Source organism: Orbicella franksi, chromosome 1 (assembly GCF_964199315.1).
Source record: "Orbicella franksi chromosome 1, jaOrbFran1.1, whole genome shotgun sequence".
Lineage (NCBI taxonomy): Eukaryota > Metazoa > Cnidaria > Anthozoa > Scleractinia > Merulinidae > Orbicella > Orbicella franksi.
Window position 1 is genome coordinate 23,045,433 of NC_138145.1, and position 21,909 is coordinate 23,067,341.

The window sequence follows — 21,909 nt, forward strand, 5'->3', positions numbered from 1 at the left end:
ACAAAATAACAACAAATTGTCACTACAAATTGTTTTTAATTATTCTAAGATCCTATTTTATATTTATTCATGTTCCACACATGACATAATAATCCACCCCCAAAAAATTTACAAATTAGTTGGAAACATTTAATTTTACAAAAAATACCTATCCTTACAAAAATAGTTTTCACCATTATTAAAACTACCAAAGTTGACATTGAGATTCTTAAACTCTAAATGAACTCTACTGCAAAACAAGCCACCATTGAGTGAAATTTTTTTTGTTAAAAAAGGGAACATCAGCTGCTGAAATAATCATGAATGCATTCAGTACAAAAGCTACAATCTTAAAAAATAAACTTTTTTGCCTTGCACAATAAAGGCTACGCTTAAATTCTCTTAAAGTGTTAGTTTGCATACAAAAGAGATACACTGTAGTTAGCACAATCTTGGTTTACTTTTTTGCATGGAATGTGAAAATTGAATGCAGCTCTAGGAGCTTTTCTGTATGTATTTTAAGAAAACATTCAAGCAGTTAAACCTTTCGCACCAACATGGCATTTCTATGCAAAGCAGTATTTACACTAAACATTCAATCCTACTTCACTGCTGCCAGCACAAACTAAAAACAAACATATGGATTGTACACTTGTAAGTGTTGCGAAAATCTCAAGATAAAATAATTCTTGTCACACTCTCAATTTAAAATTGACGTATGGAAACTGAAAACCCTTCTTGAGCTATGGGGGTAACAAAACTACCTGTTGAACTAGTACATTGTAGAAATATAATATTGCTACATTGACAAGGAAGTCAAACTTCCACAAGAAACCTTATCTTCAAAATCAATAATATAGGTGTTAATAAATCACGAAACAAGTATTTTCCAGCTGTAAAACAACAGGTTGAAAAATAGTGGCAGAATCCCTGATGTATCCTGGCTTGTAATAACTCATTGCCTGCAAATCAAGAAGACAGAAATCTTAGGTTACATACATGTAAACTGCTAACCAAAAAAAGCCCCAATGTTCTATTGATGTGGTGTTGGCATCAGAAATCTTTCTCTTCATACTGCAAAATATTTAGCAACCCAAAATATTTCATAGTGAAAGTGAAGAACACTGTATAGAGATATTAGAAATAAGTTGTCGGGACTCGTGACCATTATTTAAACCAGACAACAGCCAATCAAGTACAATGTAATGCTGCAGCCTTATCAGTTTCCTTTCAGCTCTGTTTGAAAATGAGGCCTGGTGCAAAACCTTTCTAATTAAAATAAAATGACTGTTACCTTTTTGTTATGTAATGCTCCATGCCTCTGCCCATGTGTTGGTGTTGACTAGATTGCATCATGGATGCTGCTGCAAGAGACAACAAACCAAGCAAATGAATATCTATTACTACAAAAAAATTCCTCTGCTCAATGTGCAACATAATCTTCAATCTCCAATCATTTTTTGTTCTTCAATAACATTACTTTACTGTATGACCATCAGCCAGGCCAGGGATCTATTTTGAGTCCATCACAAAGATTCTGAAACTTGTCTTTGGCAATACAAAGTGGAGATACAAATATGAATAGATTATTTATATGTAACTTACAATGATATTAATCATATACATGTACACATGTAGTACAAGGTCCATATCCCAGAAATTGTGATTTTAAAAGACTGCAAGTTTGATGAACTCACCATAGGCAGGATCCAACTGTCCAATTAGACCAGGAGCAACATAATAACCCATGCGCAGGGCTTGACTAGGGTCACTGTATTCTGCAGCAAATCTCTGTCTTCTAATAATTTCCTCCTCATTAAGAACATCCATGTGGCCTGCCATTCTACTGATTGCAAGATTGTTGGAGATGATACTTGGATGAGCACGTAGAGAGTTGTCCTCCCCTTTAAAATCAGACACTCTTGAGCTAGACTTGGGAGAAACATTTTGTTCGTTGGCAGTACTGCGATTCCTGGCCCTTTCTTCCTGGTACATACCTGGTGAATGTCGAGTTTCTTTCTCAGTACTGTCTTTGAGTCTTTGTAGCCTTTCATGGGATTCAGAGGTTGACGTTCGAGATTGCGAGTTTGAATGGGATGTAGGTGTTGAGGTTCGGTCCCTCTCTGCACTTCTATAGGGACTTCTTGCTTCTCTCTCCCGACTAGCAGAAGCAATTGATGTTACGAGACTAGATTCTCCGTGGCTGGTTATTGGCATGCTCATGACCAGTCCAGGAGGAAGGGAGAACTGTGCACCCATACAGGGGAGTTGCCCTAAGAACCATGCAGTGAAAAAAAAATTGGTAACGAAACTAAAACTAAGAAGAAAACAGAGAAATAAAATTGTAAAAATCTATGCTCATTAAGATTGGATATCCCAACACCATCACAGTCATGATTTCCTTTGTTTAAATATGATGAATTATTAATGAGTTTGAAAAGTGAACAGGAAATGAGAGGTAGCATGGATATCAAGATTAGCAAAATGTGATGTAACCAATACAAATTCAAATCAAATCTGTCATCATTTTAAGAAATTCTTTTAGATTTATTAAACATTTTCACACTTATCATTTTCATACGTAGTTTTCTTATTTTTTACAGTAACTATACTGCAACCCTTTCCCTTTGATACACTACAAAACTACTTAAGGTAATCATAAACCTTTTTAACATCAATACAGTACCCTTCAAACACACCTGTAGACTGATCAAAGTTGAGCTGTGACAGATATGCCTGAAACTGATTTGCAGGCATGAAGTTGGCAGGAAGTGAGTTTGAGCCATCTCTCTTTTCATCTGAAGCAGATGCATTTTCTTTGTATCTTGATGTGGGTACAGGTGACCTTGATGGTCTTGGAGATCTTGGTGCCAAAAGAGATTGAGATTTACCAACATGACCACGGGGAGATGTTTGGGAATTTTCTGCCTCCAAGGGATGGTGCGCTGCCTTTGCAGTGCTTGTTGCTGACTCCTGAAGTTTCAACAAACAAGGAAAGTATTAATTGATTAAAATATCTGAGTCCTTGTGTTGCCACAAAACCAGTCCCACTGGGAAAAACAAGTGCAACCTTCTGTTGACAAACTCCTCATAAAAGTTTCTGATTTTTAGTGTCCAGCTAAAGAATACGTAATAATTTAGGAACATGAGATATGGAAAAGTTGTTGTGCAATCATGACATAATTAGCTGCTAAGCAAACTATATATTAGAGACAACCAGTCTGGTCTTGGAGCATGGATACCTCCATCACAAAGTAGTTCTGAGAACAATCAAATAATGAAATACATGTAAGCACAACAATCAGTAAAGATCAAGTTCAACAAACCTGAGGACGGTGATAAATCAAATCCCTTGCACCTCCAGCCACATTTTCTACTCTATCCTCTTCTCTTGTGCTTCCATGTCTCTCTGATTTTTCAGGGGTTGCCTGACGTTTGCGAGGAAAGGTGCCACCCAGCTGTTTGTTTTGTAGCTCATTCTCTAATTGCCTTAGGAAAGGGAGCAGGAAGCACAGGACTTAAATTATCAGTTGGAGTACAAAACAAGTGGTGTATGCTGGAACATTAACATGCATCCTACTTGTACACTGTTCATGTGTAGCATTTTTTCATTTCTTTCATTTCTGAGAGAATTGATCACAGGTAACTGAAGCTAAGCTAAGCTAAATGTGAATTGAATTACATCTAAGAAGAAATTGCCTTACTTATACATAGATATCTGTAGCACGTGTTTCTGTTTCTGAAGGAGTTGCTCTTCTTGCTTGTACTTTAGACGCTCCATCTCCTTCTCCCGCTCATATGAATCATCAGCTCTGCTTTTCTTTTCAGGAGGTTCTTCCGATGAAAGTTTGTGCTGTACTACTTTAGGTGGCGACCCTCTTGATGTATACTGTAAACTCTCACTCTGACTGGGAAATCGACGGAAATCGCTATCATCCTGGTGCGCCCTCCTTTGAGGGGATTTCTTAATGCCTGACTCATCCATTCTTCTGTCTTCCTGCACTCGGTCACTTGGTTTTGGAGTCTCCTTTTTCTCAAGATTTCTTGCTTCCTGGTGGCTTGAACTGCTACTGCGCACTCCCTAGGAAGAATAACACATGTCTCCAGTGTGTGTGGACAAGCACGCTTTAATTTTATACTACATAAAGCAGATTTCATCCAGAAGTAAAAGCCAAAACCATTGCATAACACTTGCTTTGAGCAAATTGCACTACAATGCAAACCCTGATATAATTTGAGGGGGAATGGTACTCAGTTAACCTAAAATGGCTTTACTTCCTGTAAACACTCTGGCCCAGGTTGTTCAAAAGGTGGATAACACTACGCAGCGGATAAATCACTATCCAATGCATAAAGTGGTTTGTTTTGTTACTCTAACACTTACCCACTGGATAACGATTTATCCAGTGGATAGGGTTATCCAACCTTCGAAAAACCAGGGCCTGGTTGTTTTCTGCAGCACTGGTGCTAGCCATAAGCATTGATTACCAAAACTCAGAAGGATATACCTTCCTGCTTAACTTATTTATTTCGGGTGCAGTAATGAGGAACAACATTGAGGCAAGTGTCACATACTACCAACAACTTAATGACACATTACAGATATCTTATCAACACATCACCAACCGATAGCCGACTATCAGCTGACTGCTGGTCTGTCGGCCATCTGCCGGACAGTTGGCCGATAGACAACCAACAGATGGCCGACACAATTAATGACATTTGTAGCTTAGTTATTAGTTCCCTAAGCTTCTTTTGCTAACCCATGTCCATCTTCTCTCCTCCTGTAGGCATGAGAACCATTGTCCCAGTTAAATATAAAAGGTGGGTGTAAAAATTGTTGCTCAGGGACAATACATGTGGCCCTCATCAATCATCAGAATATTCCAACAGTTTTTGGGTCTTTGATCTGAGATCTACTACAGGTACTTACATGTACCTAGAACACAAGATGCATGTAACCCTGTTTTCAGATATGGAACTTTAGTTAGAGACTTGACAAAAAAAAAAAAAAAAAAAAAAAAAAAAAAAAAAAAGTCTAACCACAAGTTACATGTATCTCTCATATCCACATGTACTATCTACGTGAGCCATGCAACACACCTTTTTCTCCTGTTCTAACATCATCTGTCTGTGAAGCTGCATCAGTTGCATCTGTTGCTCTGGCTGCATGTTTTGGAACAACTGAGCCTGGGCTGCAAATGTAGCCTTGGGATCTACAGGCATGCCCTGCATGTACGCTAGCTGACTGAGACTCTTCAACATCTCCATTGACATGCCACCAGCCTGGTAGTACTGGTGCAGTGTCAACTGCTGTTGAAACTGTAAATTGCGCAGCTGTTCTGCAGAAATGGGTTCATGCATTCTGTAACTTAGGTCTGCAGTAGTGTCCCTTAAGTCTCTCCTTTCTCTCTCTTTCTCTGCCACAGCCTTATCCTTTGAAGAACTATAAGTGAGAGGTTCGTCTTTCACAATGACGACTTCAGAGTCATCCTGACTGCTACCATCAGATGCTCTTGATTTTTGATGTAATGCTGTTCCAGCAGATGACTGTTGAGGGCTGTTTCCTTCTGGGGAGGGTTTTGACATGGCTAAGGAGTGTGGTACAGGTGACTTTGAGGTTGCATAGGCTGATGCTTCTCTGAACAAAGTTTCATTTTTTCTTTCACTTCTAACTGGCTCATTCATCCCTGAAGCTTTTATTCCTGAAATACACAATACAAGTGGGTATTTTAATTTAAAAATTCTCAAGAATAATTATTATGAGATTTTCATTGAGTTTTGATCCAAAGAATTGGAGGGAAGGAAGGAGGACTCATGAAAGACTACGTGTAGCAAATGAGGAAATTAGAAACCCATAATACAGGACAGGTAAGATGCAGATGGTAAGGGTGAATGACAGACCCTGAGGTGTACATAAAGTGAAAAATAGATGATTTGAAAAACATAAGACCGTTTAAGATACTTTACAATTACATCACTGTTACAGTATCAACCAGCAATCAGACCACAGGTGTAATATACAGATTTAGGCTAGCCTTAAAGCGTAGCTCCTGGGCCGGGTTGTTTAAAGCACGATTAAGCTAACTCAGGAAAAGGTAGAATTTCAATTTCAGTTTTGTAACTTTGCAGTGAGGTTTTCTGTATATTGTTTGACCTTCTGTTTTGAGTTTTAATAATCACCATATACACAAAACAAAGCAGTAAAACACATTGTCAGTAGAAGAAAAAGCTATAATTCAGTTAACTTTTAATCCTGGGTTAGCAGTAACCAGCTTCCAAACAATCCTGCCCTGTTTTCAACAAGTTAACCTGACATGAGCCCACGATCCAATCGAAAAACAAAACTTGGTCAGCGGTCAACTTAAAAAGACCACGTTACCTCAATGAGCTATAAACTTGAACCCACGATATGGTCATGTGATACTGGTCAGCAGATACCTTGTTTTGGCAGGTGTCAATTGATTATAACATGGATGTCCAATATCAAAGAAATACACGGTAAACCAAGGCTGCATGTCTTTCAGCCTATTATTTGGAGTATGGCCGCCATGTTAGCGACTCCGTCATACGCACCCACGAGCAATACTGCTAGACATGATAACCATGAGAAAATCAACTCATGGGTTTCCTTTTCCTTCCTATAAGAGTATGGGGCTCCGCCTTAGCTCCACTATAAATTAAAAAGCTGTCCAAAGCAGAAAAAAATAGTAATCAAACCTGGCCTAATGCTAGGGTGGGATGACACAGATCCCTGAGTTTTTATTCCTGGTCCAATGATTGGCAGAACAGATGGAAGGCCAGAATGAATGGCAGGTCCTGGACTTCTCTTTAGTGATACTGGTGACACTTCTCCCACTGGAATAGGCACTTGCAATGTTTGCAGTTGCTTAGCTTTGTTCTCTGGCTGCGACAACTCTGCAGACACATCAATGGCACTTGGTCTGGGAGAAGTACTTGAATAGGTTACTGCAAACGTATTTAGGAAGCTGGATTAAATGCAATGTTACTTTTATGTGTCATTCTATAAACAGTAAGTCCTTTATGGGCCTCATGGATAGTGTGTTAGACTCCAGATTGAGATATGCAGGTACGAGCTGTGGCTGGAGTCCTTGTGCTATGTTCTTGTGTAAGATGTTTTACTCTCACATTACCAGTGGATGCCAGGAAGGATGGGAGAAAACTTTTGAGGGAATAGCATTCCATGTAGGGCATGAAACAATACCCTCAATCACTTCATGCTACAGAAACAAAAGCCAATGCTCAGCCTGTAGCATCTACCATGTGCCTCCTCTTGATATGATCCTTACAATTGTGACAGGATCTCATCCGGATGGGACGTTAGGCCCCAGCACACATACCCCAAAAGGTTGCTTGCAACTCTAATTGACCTACGGCTGAGCAGTAGCCAGCAAAAGACAAATTAAATGGGCAGCGTTTGACTTTCATCCACCATTAAAACAATGTGATCGTGTAACTTCTTACTGGGCAGCAGTTTAAAGTAATTCCAGCAGCAAGGCACTTGTCTTCTACACAAGAGCATCTTTAACATGAAACCTACTGTAACCCAAAAGAACTGAAATTGTTCAATAGTACTTTCATAATATCTGCTTTTAATTTTTAATATAATATCTGCTTTTAATTTTTCACATTTTGCAAGATGGAATTTGCGATATTTCACTTGTAAAAGTGTTAACTTTGGAACTGTTACATGACCTGTACAAGAGAACATTGTATGTGAGGGTTAAAAAGAAGGACCTTGGGAGACTGAATAGAATAACCATTTTTCTATACACCTACAAATACTGTACATGTATAGACAACCTTTACCTGATGTCACAGATGAAACAGTGGCTGAAGTCCTATGTTCAGAGGCTTTCAAATGGTTTGATGCCAATCCACCATCTGAAGCCCTTGGGTAAGGATGGGCAACGCCCACAGGAAGAGATGGAGCAAGTGAATTACTACTCCTTGAAATCAAAGCTGGTTGTGGTCTGGCCAGAGCTCTGGCTGCTGCCTTGTAAGACTTTTCATGATCCTCTGTTCCTTGGCCAGGAAGAGGGCTTTTCCTGTTACCTCTTGATTCATTAAATCCATAACTTCCCTTGGACACCATGTTTTGTTTGCTTTGCTCCCCTGATGTTAGGGACAGTGAAGACATGAAAGGTACTTTCAAGTCTGCTGGTGTAAAACCTGGTGTGTTTACCTCTTGTCTGATCCCTTTTGTTGTCTCTGTAGGCTGAAATTCATGCTTTACTATGACAGGTTGAAAAGGACTTGATGGAGTTTTCCTGTCAACCATTGAAGAATGCAGCCTGGAACCAGCAATTGAAAGAGATGAAGGTGATTGAATGCTAGAGTCAAATCCTGGTCTTGATGAGGATGATTGCAATGCAGAACTGCCAGGAAATGAAGTAATAAAACTTGGGCTTTTTGTTGAGTGATGAGGTTCCATAGAAACCCCAGCCTTCCTGTTTAAAGCTTCTGGAATTGGACTATGAGTTCTAGTATTACTGGTAGGTAGAGGTAAGTTTTTGTTGTTGATTTTACCATCACTATCACTCTCTTCTATACTTGAAAGCTTGACATTCAAACCTGTTCTTGCACTTCCAGAACCAGACAAAGAATCGCTCTGATTTTGAAGTGCATCAGAATTGGCACCATTCCGAACAAGTTCTGGATATCTTATAGGCGCAAGAGTAGCCTTAGAGTCAACATTTCCTTTCTGATCAACATCTGATGTCCTGATGCATTTGTCATAATTACTATCACCATAGTTTCTACACTCAAAGAATTTGTATCTCATTGATGGAGCATCACTATTGGTAAGTGGAGGCTCAACAGCACTTCGAGAAATGCTCTTGGAAACAAGAGCTTCCATGGAAATGCCTGCATTTGTAGTTTTCCCAGCTTTGTCCTCTAAAGCTGTTTGTTTTGTTTCAAAGTTCCTCAGAACTGATGACTGTGCAGACAAATTCTCAGAAGAACTGGTCCATAAATCACTGTTTTCACTCTCACATTTGGATACAGTTTTCACATTTTTCTCTTTGCTGTTTTTCACATCTGTGGAAGTGTTCTGTTTTCTAACATCAAAATAAAAGCTACTCCCAGGCTTAGCTCTCAGTGTGTCCGAGCTCACAAAATTCTTGTCCAAGTTGACTTCTGATTTCTGTACCTGGGTTAAATAGCCTTCATTTGCAAAAGGTAATCCTCTTGTAATACTTATTCCAGAAGAATTTTTGTGGTCAATAATGGAAGAGCATGGCAGACTAGTCATGTCCTTGTTTGTGTATTCAGAATCTGCAGGAAATAAAATAAATAAATATATATATATATATATATAATTCACTAATTAAAAATCATTTCTGGTCTGAGTCTTCTCACAGTAAACTTCTAATGGATCCATTTTCACAGCTTCTATCTTTCTTGCCACTTTAAATACCATGAACACTTGTTTTTGAGCAACAGAAAAGCCCAGTCAGTTGTTGAAGAGTCCATTTACTGGGCTTTTCAAAATCAAGCAAACTCTGAAATAAAAATGTCAACAAACAGGATCATCTTTGCAGATCTCTTTGCTTCTCTTTGCTGATAAGCTCTGATCCATTTTGCTTCTCTTTAAAAGGTTTGTTGATAATTCCTGTAATAATGATTGGCAGTGGCAACAACTTCAGAGTTCACATGATTTTGAAAAGTGCAGTAATAAGGTCACCCCTTTCATACAATCACATCTTTATGGCATGTTTGTGTTCAGGGCAAGAGAGTCTTATTGTGTAGTTCCAGAAAATATCCATACCCACCCCAAGGAAGGTTAACAGAAATTCCAAGGGGGAGGGGGGTTTCAAAAGCCCAAATTTTTGAAGGAAAGAATGGCACTTAAGTGGAATTTCCAGAGGGGTGGCGGGGGAGGGTCCAAACTTAAAACATTCCATGGGAAGGGTATGGATATTTTCTGGAACAACACATTGCACCTCATATCACACATAGCAGACTAGCATTCATGTTCGATCTGTTACTCTGACGATGGCAAAACTTTTTGGACATTCAGTCCTACTACTGTAAGAAGAGTACATGTACAATGTACTAGGTAGATATCAGAAATTAACACTGTTACTTGGTATGCAGTAGTCATATGGCCTGACGCTGAACATCTACAGTAAGCACTGTATACATTTTTAGCTCTCTTATTTCAGTAAGCATTCAATCATAACTTACAATGCACTATCATCATTTAGAAACCCTAAATTGTGATAAAGTAGCCTTTACCTTGGCCAGGATCAATGTCTTCTTCATTCTCACTGATGTCCTCAACTTCAATGCCTAGCTGATTAATAAGCCCTACTCCAGTGTCAACAGCCTGCCGCAAATCCACTGGCTGCATACCAGGAATACTAAGCTGGTTGTCAGACTGTTTGCCACTGAAGTTGTTTTCAGCAAGAGCTTTCTCCATGTCCTCAACCTGACTTATACTAATTGTCTCCATGTCATGGGATTTTCCACTGCCATTTGGCCCACTAACTCCGCAGTCAATAACTGCAGTTTCCCATACCTCTTGACTGCCCTGGGAAGGCTCAGATTTTATTCCAACTGTGCTAGTGTCTGGCATTTCTCTTGTTAGTACTTCAGCTGTGGTTTTTGTACATGTTGTCAAGTTTGTAGAGTCCTTAACCTGTTCCTTTTCCAAATTCTTTACTGCAATTTGCTGCTCGTCTAGTACAGACTTAAAGCCAGACTTTGAATCAATGTGTTTGGCTTGATCAACATTTTTTTGGTTATCATTTTCCTTCCTGATCTCATGTTCACAAGCCTGTTGACATTTATCCGAGCTTTCTACAAATGATACAGAAGTGTCATCCATAGCACCGTCTTCCTCATTTGTAGGAATGGTCAAATTGGATTCTTTACCTTCCTTTGCATTTGTCAAATCCACACATGGCTCAGTGATTTCCTTTTTCTTGCCACCTGATACTCTGGATGATGCATCATTCTTCCTCTCATTAATGGCAGCAAGAGCAGCAGCTAGCGATGGAGACACACTCCTTGCTCTGGCACTGACACGTGACGTCCTTCCTTTGAAACCTGGCTTAGTATCAGGTTCTTTGAACTCTTCTACAGGTGAAGGACTGGTACTTGCAGATCTCTCATCTGATTGGTTGGACTAGATTGAAAAGAAGTGAAAAAGCACAACATTTGTGAACTGACAAGCTACCTGTACCAACTTTCTCGGTAAAACATTCTGAAAAATTACTTGCAACAGCATAGTGGGACAGTTCAAAATCATAAGAAAATCTAAAGGCAAGTTCAGTTCTTTGATCTACAAAATGCCCGACTTCATCACAAACCTACTCATAAACCTAACCCAAAGCTTGATAACAAGTCAGATCTGACTCACTGGAACATCTTTGTTACATGCAGCTGGACAATTTCCTTTTTACAATTTAAATACGTTGCTGAAAATTAAACTACAACATATACAACACTTCATACAATCCACTCACCTCTTCCAAGTGTGCATGTGCTTGATGATAGCGCAATCCATTGATATGCTTGTACTTTTTGTCACAACCAGGTTCAGGACATTCAATCAAGGTGGGAGATGGTTGAGGTGATACCGTTGTCTTTATTGTACAGCTTCGCTTTCCAGGGCGTGGGCCATCATCATAATCATCCATATTTTTGGACCTTCTCTTTCCCATTCCTTTAAACCCTTGGGATTTTGGAGGAGGGCAGCCCGACACTCCCCTCTTTCGCCCACGCAGTTTGTGCTTCAGAGGTGTGGCTGCAATTCACAGTATTATAACAAATTAGGTTTCAAAGAAAACACGACTTCGGAAAAACTATTGTGTTCAGTTCCAAAATTGTCAAAGTTACCTTCTTTATTGGCATTTCCTGCAGACGAGGATACTGAGCTATTTTTCTGTCTCCTCTTTCCCTTCACACCTTTTCCACCCATCTTCATTTCATTTTCACCACCATCCATGGCTGGAAATCTGTAGCAAAAGGACACAAAATAATGCACAAAAAGTATTTAGTGAATGAGTATGCAGGGAGAAGTGAGAGTGATGATGTATAATTTTTATGTATGGTACCTTAAGACTGCAGTCCTACCTCTGTGACAAGTGGTGCCAGTGACAATGTCACTGGGTAACATGCCAAATGTACATAAATGCACTTTTTTCAAAGTCAGTTGAAAATTCACTTTTGAGGCTGTAATTTTGAAAACTGCAGTTACACAAAATTAATGTCATAATTATTTCATTACCTTGGACTGGCCCAGGCATGTCTTGAACAATCCATCAGAGAGCCACAATAAAATTTGTTTCTCCATTTGATATTAACAACCAATACTCCTGAAATAAACATACATCATGCAACACATCAGAATGGACGATTATCGTACACCTGCAAGTTATCATTAGTCAAACCTACAATAATATTATATGTGAAACTAGTATAAAAAAATGTCTTACTAACCTTTGATTCTACATGTACGGTCACTATTATTATCCCTTAACCAAATCAGGCCAAGACCTAGTAATCAAATGACTGACAAAAACCAGCTAGTACTCTTACCTCCAATTTCATGACAGACTATCCCATGGAGAGTCACAGGGACACCAGGAGCTGCAGGCGATGAACTGTTCTCATCTCCTTGACACACTGAGTTGGGCAGCTTTTCTAGAAGATTGGCTAATGGAATATTACCATCCAAACCTGTCATGAATCCTTGTAGTCCAGCAGGAAACATCTGATGGGGCAAATTGATTGATGTCTATTGACACAAGAAACTTCAATTTAAAAGCTTTTTAGATTTTTAGAGCCGTTTTCAATTGAATGTTGAAAGTAATCAGGCAATTAGTTTAGTTTTGTTTTTGGTTTTACTACAGTTTGAGATTGGCTGAGTAGTCTAATTGGTAAGTAATTGGTTTGGTTTTGCAACACTCAATTGAAAACTGCTCTAACACAAAAACCACCTTGGTTTAACAATACCCTGCAATCCTTTTATCCATCTCTGCCCTCACTAAGGATTGGTAAGGTTCCTATTTTCTTTTCAAAGAACACCCCCATGTACATGTACATGCAAGAGGAAAATGTCTCAGGGAAGAAACACTTAAATAGAATACACAACAGTTCTTATACACGTCTTATTGTTTTCTGGTTCTTTGAGCAATTAAAAGAAGTGTGCTTAGTCTATCCCAGCTTTATGGACACAGTGAATAATTTTTGGTCCCATCCCTGTTCATTCATATGAAGAAATGCCTTGACTGCACTGTAGGTGTACATAAGACTACTAAGAATATTTCAGACATTGACAGTCAAGACCATATTCACATTCCTGGTAATGGACTGGAACTACAGTAGCTTGCAATGGAGGCACAAGCAGGGGAATATCATGAAAAAGAGATACTGGTAAATGTCATTTGCATTTGAAAAGACTTCCCACATTAGCTCCTCAGCTGCAAGCTATTCCAGTTCAATACCAGGAATATGAATATGGTCTATTGGAGTTCAATTCCTGTTTTATGCACATGAACTGAGCATGCAGTAACAGTACAGTACCTCTTGATCATCTGACGGCTCCTGCTTGATTTTGGTTTCCTTCCCATTCTTTTCATTTCCATTTAAAGAGATGTCATCATCCTCATCCTCATTTTTACTTTCCTCTTCATCCTCATCATCGTCATCATCCTCTGCCTCATCATCATCATCTTCATCATCGTCGTCGTCATCTTCATCTGCATCATCATCTTCATCATCATCATCACTACCATTATCCTCTCCATTGCCATCTGCTCCAGAATTACCACCATTGCTTGAACTGTTCTCGTAATCTCTAGTGCCTTTGGAGATCTTCCGTCCACGATTTCTTCCACCACCTTGAGACTTTTGGTTGTACTCCTTGTTATCACTTTTCCTTCTCCCACGACTGACCACACGACCTTGCTTCATGGTCTTACTTGGATTGACACACACATTGTTTACCTCAGGGGTGTCCACTTGATTAGTCACAACTGCATCCTCCTTGGACGGTCCAGAGTACACATCAGAAGAGCAGATAACCTTGCTGGATGCATTTTCAATATTTTCAACAATTCTTGAAGATAAGTTTAAATCAGCTGTTCTTTGCCCATTACATATAGCCATGTCATTTTTCAAGTCTTCTCCTTCTTTATCAAAGTTATCTCCGTGTGGAGCCTTTTCTACTTTTTCTAGATCCTTAGCCTGAGGTGTACAAGATGTTATACCAACTGATACTGTCATCACTCAAACACCACGGCTAGCTGTCTGTTACAGCGAGTCTTGGACCATACATTCACTGATTAATGATTCATAATTCTAAAGGAATTCAAAGACAGAGATCAAGACGATTAATTTTTAATCATAAATCTGTATATATGTTAAGTGATATGAGGTCCATATTGAGGAAATATTGAATGTGTGTGTCTTTTTTACAAGTTAATGGACTGAGCTGCATGCAAGATAAATCACAGTATTCCATTGGAATAATTAACATACAGCTCTTCCTTCCTTAGCAATAAGACATGTTTTAAAACATATTAAGTCACAAATAATCCTCACCATCAGAATGGAAAATCAAAAGTGTGCATACTGTACTAATGGCCACTGTATTTAAAATAGAAATTGAGTTCTGAGGATGTCTAAAGGCTTCTATTTCATAACAAGGTCTCATTTCCTCTCTCAGTTCAGAGATCATATATTATCAAGTTGAACATGTTTTATGTGAAATGAAAGATTTTCAAAGGGCACGATCCATTCAACCAAAATTTCCGGAAATTTCAGTCTAAAACTGAATGGATTGGTTCGGTCCAACCTGAAAAGTTTTGAAAAAATCGGTCCACTTTTCAAGGTGGACCACTTTTCCCGGTTGGACTGGTCCGATCAAAATGGACCGTTCCATTAGACCATTCCGACCCATTCTCAATCCCAGTACCTCACTGTTCGGTATTTTCCATGTACACCATGGAGGAAAACACTTACTACTTCGCTACTTTGCAAACCAAGTGTATGTTTTGGCTGTTAACAGCTCTTAAAAACGATTTATTTCCCGAGAGAATTTGGAATGTTCTTTTCATCATTCGAAAGTGGTGTTTGAACTCATACGGCAAATATCTGGGAATGGTCTGCTCAAAATAACCCGTTATACCGGTTAAATTACTATGCATGAAAGAGCTCACACAATATCATTGATATCACCATCAAAATCATCATCTAGCTCTTATATGAGCAACAGTGATCCAATATCCTCCATTTCAAATGAGCAGGGGAATGGAACGAGACTGTCCAGACCCATCACAATCCATTCGACACCAAGAAATTTCGAACCTCAACCCGGAAATTTTGGTTGAATGGATTGCGCCCGAAGTTAGTCCAGCCTACCAGTTGCTTCTTCATTCAAACCAAGACATTTCCTATCCTCAGATATCAAGCCTACAAATAAACATCCATTTGAATGCTTGAAATTTTCAACAGCTCTAAGCACTATATTAACAATAATGGACCACTAAACTAACTTTTGCTAAGGGAGAGTTCAATATTTTCGTGATGTTGATTGTTGACTACAGTTGTGTGGCTAAGCATAAGAAATCCTTTGTTTAAGTTGTTTTCGTCAGTCCCCTGAGAGACAAAGCAACAGAATCAATATTTTTTTGCTAATTTATGGAGCTTATTATACCTCTGTTAGATGTCACTAGAACATGCAAATTTACAGACAAAAAAAATTCACTAGAGATCTAAACCACCTAATGATGCAATCTTCAATTGTGGAGAAAACTATTTATTAAAAATAGTGCAAAATAGTGCTTGTTTTCTTAAGAACAATGATAACCTTGCATTGCTAAAACGTTATTCTTTGTTATTGATATGGTGTCAAGTATAGTATCAGCAACACAGAAAAAATATAATTTGCATATTTATTACTAAAGATATCTTGCATTGATTATAATAAATTACTTCCTTGGCAAGTGTCCTTTTATTTGAGATGAAAGCGTGAAATAAAAACATAGCAGTGCTAATCCTCTTATCTGCAGATTTTTCTTCTCATTGATTAAAAGAATTTTGAGCTACATTAAGACATCCACTTGATGTTTGTCATTATTCTCATCACTGCACCTCCTTGAAATGTATTGGCCTTAGTAGGAGAATTTAAATTTTGGGGTTAAACAGCCCTGTGAGGTAAATGTCTGTATCACATCACACAAGACACCAGAGAGATAAACCAAACACACCTGGCCGAAATTAAAACATGTTAATTATTGTCTCACCACATGCACTTGATGTTATACTTTTCTTAAACTAAACCCTGCCACATGTTACCAGCAAGAATTATTGTTACCAGAAATAAATAAAAAAAATACACAGGATGGCACACTTCAGCTGTAACAAATGCGAAAGCAACATCTCACAACTCGAACACACTTATCAAAAATGTTCACACAATTAGATGGTATACAAGACAGCTAAGAAAAAAATAACCTATTTTGTTGAAACTATTAGTTACTATGATTAGTAAAAACATGCTGTTTAAAATATTTATAAAAATAAATGCAAATTTGTCACAGGTCACTTCATAAACACACTTAAGGAGGCCACGCTTCACTTCACAACTCATTGCACTCAATATCTCTTTCTCTGTCTACGCTAACTACATAAAACACGAAAAAATCGTTCTTAGCCAATGCATCTAAAATGTGTGACAGCCCATATTAAAATTACATGTCATTTTCACAGTACAGCGTTGATTCCTAAGGTGGAAGGTTTGCTTGGAATACAAAAGTTACAATACAAAGACCCTCAAGAACAATTAACAATGGTTATCATGTGAAGAGAACAAAAGAGGGCATTTCATTGGTCGATCAGTTTTGCACCAACTGTTCAAATAAACGAGGGGGCAACAAAGTCAAGCCTACCACTGGGAAAAACACAGAAGACAATACTTCACAAAAGATTTACCTGAGCGACAACGTAGATAACCAATATCGCGCAATGTTTGATCGCTTTATCAAAACGCGAAAGCTAATAACTTCACGTTAAGTTGTTTTCACAGTGTGAACCGTAAGGAAGTACCGAAACGAAATCCAGTTTCTTGCGGGGTTTTTTTAAAATGATTATCGTCCGCGGATCGAGAAGGCATGTGTAAAATTAGCAAGATTTTTTTCTATGAAAATGGGTTTAAAAATAGTACAGGTGGACGTAACAAAAAAATCAGTAATGGAAAGGCGATCGCCAGAATCGTGTCGCAAACCTTCATTTTAGAAGGGTTAAATCCTTTAATCGCGTTAATGGTAGTTTTGGGACATACCAAACGAGTTTAAAAGCATGGAGTTGTGACGTGGTCTGGGCTTATAAAAGGATTTGAATTTTATCAAAAGCTTTGCTTACGTCAGTGTCTCGCCCGAACAATCGATGAAGTTTAGAAAACAACAAGCTATTTTACTCCAGTAAAAAGTTCCGCTCGGAATAATAAGGTGTCACATTCGAGTACCACATATAAAAATATAAATGGAAACAGCTGAAATAATGGCAGGAACTCTAAAAGTTTTATTCAAGCGGACGATCGCGAATATATGGGGCCCCCGACATGCAAGATTTGCAAACATGTATCGAGTTATCCCGAGTTATCTAAACAAAATATCAACACATTTTAATAACTCGATCGTTTATCATGTCCATCAATTGTCGGCAAATTTGAGAGAATTATGCAGGGACGCATTTTATTGGGAGAATAGTTACAAATTACTGTTCTGTAAAATGTTTTTCTTATTGCGAGACACCAACTAACGTTCACGCAGGATATTACTTGAAAGCGCTTGAAATTGTTCACGGGTCACTTGGCGGCGTCGAAGAGTAATATGAAGAACTTATTACCGTAGATAAAATGGACAAATATCTAACCTTTACCTGTCACAAGAAAAGCACTGCACCATTTGTCTCGAAGGTTAAAACTTCACAAGCGGAATAATCTGTAGAACACAAAACATAAGCCTAAATTGACGTCAAGCAACGAGAAATTGAAGAAAGAGAAATTGTTTTTGGGGCAACGAAAACTATCAACTACGACTTTCCAGCTGGAGTAAGGTTGTTTCTTGGGGAAAAAGCCGATTTTACGTGGGTGATAAGCTATATACAAATCTTTCACCGAATGTGACAAAATTAGAAATTCAAATCGGTCAGCAATGTTTGTTATTCATAACATTACATATTCGTCGATCACTCCGTAAAATTACGATTTTCGCCTTTCGAACCGAAAGAAACGCTCTTATAAAATGTTCACCATGAACAATTTGCATCCGTGAAACCTTTATGAAAAGACTTCCGACAGAAACTCGGAATTTCCTGAGATTTTCTAGATTTTACAATTCACGCCATACACATTCAAAGATGCTTGAAATACCAATTGCTTCAAGACGGAGATAAAAAACTATAAAACGTGGTGCAAACCTCGTGAAACTTCGCTCCTTTGACTCCAATGGTTAGTCCAATTCAACGGGGTTCTGGTCGCAGTAACTGTTCCGTTTTTCGTTCAAAAATAAAGATTTTACTGCAGTTTCCACAGGACGATTGAAAAGAGATGCGAGCTACAAAAGGGTCGGGCCAGATATGAGCCTCACGACCAATCAGTAACGGAACTGACCAATCAGACCGCTCCATTATCATGTCACGCTTGACACGCAATGTCATACCGCTCCGCCATGACTTGTCAATCAGAATTTTCCTTTCCCGAAACTCAAATAATAAGTTCTTTTCTTGAATTTTCAACGTTTTCTTTAAAAAAAAGTGAAAAATAAACGGCAGCACTGTCCTTGATATCGCACTCGCTATCCATAGAATAACTGAAAAATGCCAAAGTAAAACAGCAACTAGAACGAGAATAAAACAGGAATAAGGCTAAAATTGGAAACGTCTGACGGCTTCGAACTTCAACAATGCTGAAACGCTTTCAAATCTCTTGAAACGAACTCTGGAGTTCTTGACAAAACTAAATAAAACCCGCAGACGTGGAGTAATTTTGTTTCTTCTGCGGTATGCCATTAATATATTGCCCGAATTTGCGGGTAGAAATTAAATTTATGCGCCTGTCTTGGTGACACAACACTGTTTAGGGGTGTAATGTGTTGTTTTCTAACCCGGAGAGGTTTGTTCTGGAGTACTGCCAAGGCGTAACACTATTGTTTACGGGCAGTCAACCGTAACAGCCTTGGACAGCCATGGTTATTATAATTCTCTAGTGGTTTTCTGAGAATCAATACACAGCACATTGACTTTGAAGAATAGCCGCCCTTGGACTGGCGCTCTCGAAAGCGAATATTTTATTGACACCACTTCGAAACCAATTAGTCACTATCGACAAAATCACCTGGGCTTGAACTTAAATTTACAAGGCAACGGAGACAGCGATGACAATGGGGCCAAATTCTGCAAATTTATTTGAATCAATTCCAGGTCGATTTCTTATCAACATGTATTCATTTTCATTACAGTTATAAAAATACCAAGTGCAAATCGCTTTTTACAATCTATGTGTAAACTGACTTGTCGTTGAAAATAAAAATTGCCACTTGCAACCACAAACAAAAATCTATGGTTCTTGGATCAAAAAAGAGAAAAAATTAGTATTATATTAAGTGTAATTGTTTTCTCAACGTTTATAAATGGCGATTTCTTAATGTAAATTTTAGGGTAAAAAAAAATATAGAACCTCACGCACCTGTTTTCTTATTCACCTGAGTAAAACAGGAAATACCGGTGAAACGCTTTTGATTTCAGTAGACTTCCGCCTCAGGAAGAAAAATAACAAAGATTCAAACTGAAAACGAGCGGTTTTGGAGCAGTAAGGAACTGTGGTCTAAGTAACAATAACCCCACATTTAGCACACGTGCATGAAATCAACACAACAAAGAATATGATTGGTGCAAACTTGAACCATTGAAACCACTGAAAAGCATAAATTATTTAACAAATGAACTAAAAGGTAGTTCAATTGAATAATGTTTCCTTTTTATAGGAAGCAAAAAGGGTTTCTAATGGTTGAAATTTAACAAAAAAATACACAGACAGGAAATCTGACTTGACATGACATTTTACACATTTTCTTGTGAACAAAAGGTTTTAGGATAAAACTGCGCGAGCGACTGATTATTCTGTCGCGAAGTGAACTGCTTATATGCAAGAAAACAATGGAAAGTGACAGTATTTCGTAATGTTAAACTCGAAGAGAATCGAAATCGTGGTTGAAATATAAGAAGCGACGGAGAATCTTTGCTTGTTGCGGATCAGTGAGTGCCTGAGAAATTTTGAATCAGAATGAAAAAGCGTAAAAGATTTTGTCGCAGTTTAACGCAAGCCACCCGTAGCGAACCGATTTACACCTATTTTAAAGGCGACCGTCTGGCAAGCTGACAACTTTAACAGGTTGTGAAAATAATAAAAAAAAATCACTAAAATTAAAGAACTTCGATTACTGAAACAGGGAATTAAACGGAGGAGAAAACGCTGATGGCATTCTTGAGTTTCTCGGACGGAGTTGGATTATCGAATCAAGCTACAGAACTGTAAATTCTCGCACAAATCAGAGTGGGTGCACATATCAAGTCATTTATATCATATAAACCCGTCCCCATCGTTAAAAAGCAATCAAAACGAATATCTGAAGTAAGAGAAGCAACTGTATGAAAATAAAGCCGGTGCAATCACAGAGATTGACAAGAGAAAGCCAGAAATTTGAAGAAAACTCCCCCAGCGTTTCATCAAGGAAATATAATACGACATGGAGAATTCACCACAAGAGCGAAACTAAGGACGTATAGCCAAATAATAACTCAACAGATGGTGAATTAAATTTACTCTCTTATATTTCTCAAATTGGAATATAACAGTAGATAAAAACCAACGCAGTTGAACTACTGATAACCACGCGCATGTGCACTAATCACTCCAATCAGAAATATTGCGGTTAACTAAAAACAAATTGTTTTTAATTTCTATTTCTCTTTTGCGGTGTGCATACATTCATAAAAAGTCATGTAAGACTTGAGAAAGGTTTAATTTAATTACAGAGGTTTGCAGCTGACTATTCTAGAACGAGCATTAATATTTCAAAGCAAGAATCAGCTTGATCTGGTTTATTAAACATTAACGACAAATATTGTTGAATTTTACTTAAGAGCGCTTCTGAAAATGTTTCAATTAGTGGCCCCCCGTTGAAATCAAACTCAATTTATATTTACCCAGATAAAAACAATGAATTGACCTAAACCTGTGTTAGATATGGATCAGAGCCGGGAAAAAGACAGAAAACTTCGTTTCCTTGCACTTTGTTCCAAAGCGCTTTCGCTTCTGTTAAAATTATTTTTGGCCGGGCATAAAAGAAAAATGCAAAGATTGAAGTGATAATCTTAAGCTGAAATGGTACGCATGGTGGGAACAAATAGACAACGGAAACTTCGTTGATACAATCAAAATCAAAACACTATTTGACAGAAGTTTTACCATGATAGTATTAGTATAGATATTAGTCTGGCCGTTAAAAGATGAAGGATCTTCTCGTCAGTATTGTTGTAAGGGAAAATAACATGTGTTTCATCCCAAACGGATGTTATTGTAACATTTCCTTCCCAGAAAACAAAACTAAACGTCAACATTCACCATTCTATTAGATACGATCTTTGGACGCTTAGGAAAAGTTTAAAATAAAAAGTCCATAGAAAATGAAAGCGACGATACCACTACAACCAGTAGTTCTCAATATTTTTTCTATGTCATAAATTACATGAAGAATAATTCTAAATCATACAGAGAACTGACCAAACCCAATGTCACTAAGGACAAACTCAAAACAAGAACGCCTTTGAGACCTCAAATTAACATCAATAAAAACGCGTTTAGAAGCATAATTGCCAGAGTTTATAAAGGTT

The 21,909-nt window shown here is 38.1% G+C and overlaps 1 protein-coding gene across 7 annotated transcripts; it reads right to left on the reverse strand.

The window, feature by feature from the left end:
• Nucleotide 1: 1 nt before the first annotated feature.
• Nucleotides 2-18,603, reverse strand: LOC145478324 (uncharacterized). Of its 7 annotated transcripts, XM_081456311.1 has the most exons (18): nt 18,436-18,603; nt 17,896-17,957; nt 15,376-15,426; nt 13,537-14,313; nt 12,550-12,748; nt 12,239-12,326; nt 11,848-11,966; nt 11,475-11,755; nt 10,243-11,134; nt 7,810-9,279; nt 6,700-6,948; nt 5,083-5,684; nt 3,684-4,060; nt 3,306-3,468; nt 2,679-2,952; nt 1,677-2,252; nt 1,274-1,343; nt 3-941 (listed from the first exon to the last, which is right to left on the reverse strand). In XM_081456311.1, the coding sequence occupies exons 4-18, from the start codon at nt 14,236-14,238 to the stop codon at nt 935-937; spliced, it is 6,069 nt and encodes a 2,022-aa protein (XP_081312437.1). In that variant the 5' UTR covers nt 14,239-14,313; nt 15,376-15,426; nt 17,896-17,957; nt 18,436-18,603; the 3' UTR covers nt 3-934. The 7 variants fall into 7 exon arrangements, with proteins under 7 accessions (XP_081312463.1, XP_081312437.1, XP_081312431.1 ...); XM_081456337.1 differs by lacking the exon at nt 15,376-15,426 and having other exon boundaries at nt 2-941; nt 1,274-1,340; XM_081456305.1 differs by lacking the exon at nt 15,376-15,426.
• Nucleotides 18,604-21,909: the final 3,306 nt, after the last annotated feature.

Excerpts from the sequence above, each read along its gene's own strand:
- LOC145478324 (XM_081456305.1), bottom strand. The coding sequence starts at position 14,238 with ATGACAGTATCAGTTGGTATAACATCTTGTACACCTCAGGCTAAGGAT. Across the intron at positions 12,749-13,536 it reads AGCCGTCAGATGATCAAGAG|ACATCAATCAATTTGCCCCA; the intron begins GTACTGTACTGT and ends TTGTGTCAATAG. Across the intron at positions 4,061-5,082 it reads TGTTAGAACAGGAGAAAAAG|GGAGTGCGCAGTAGCAGTTC; the intron begins GTGTGTTGCATG and ends TATTCTTCCTAG.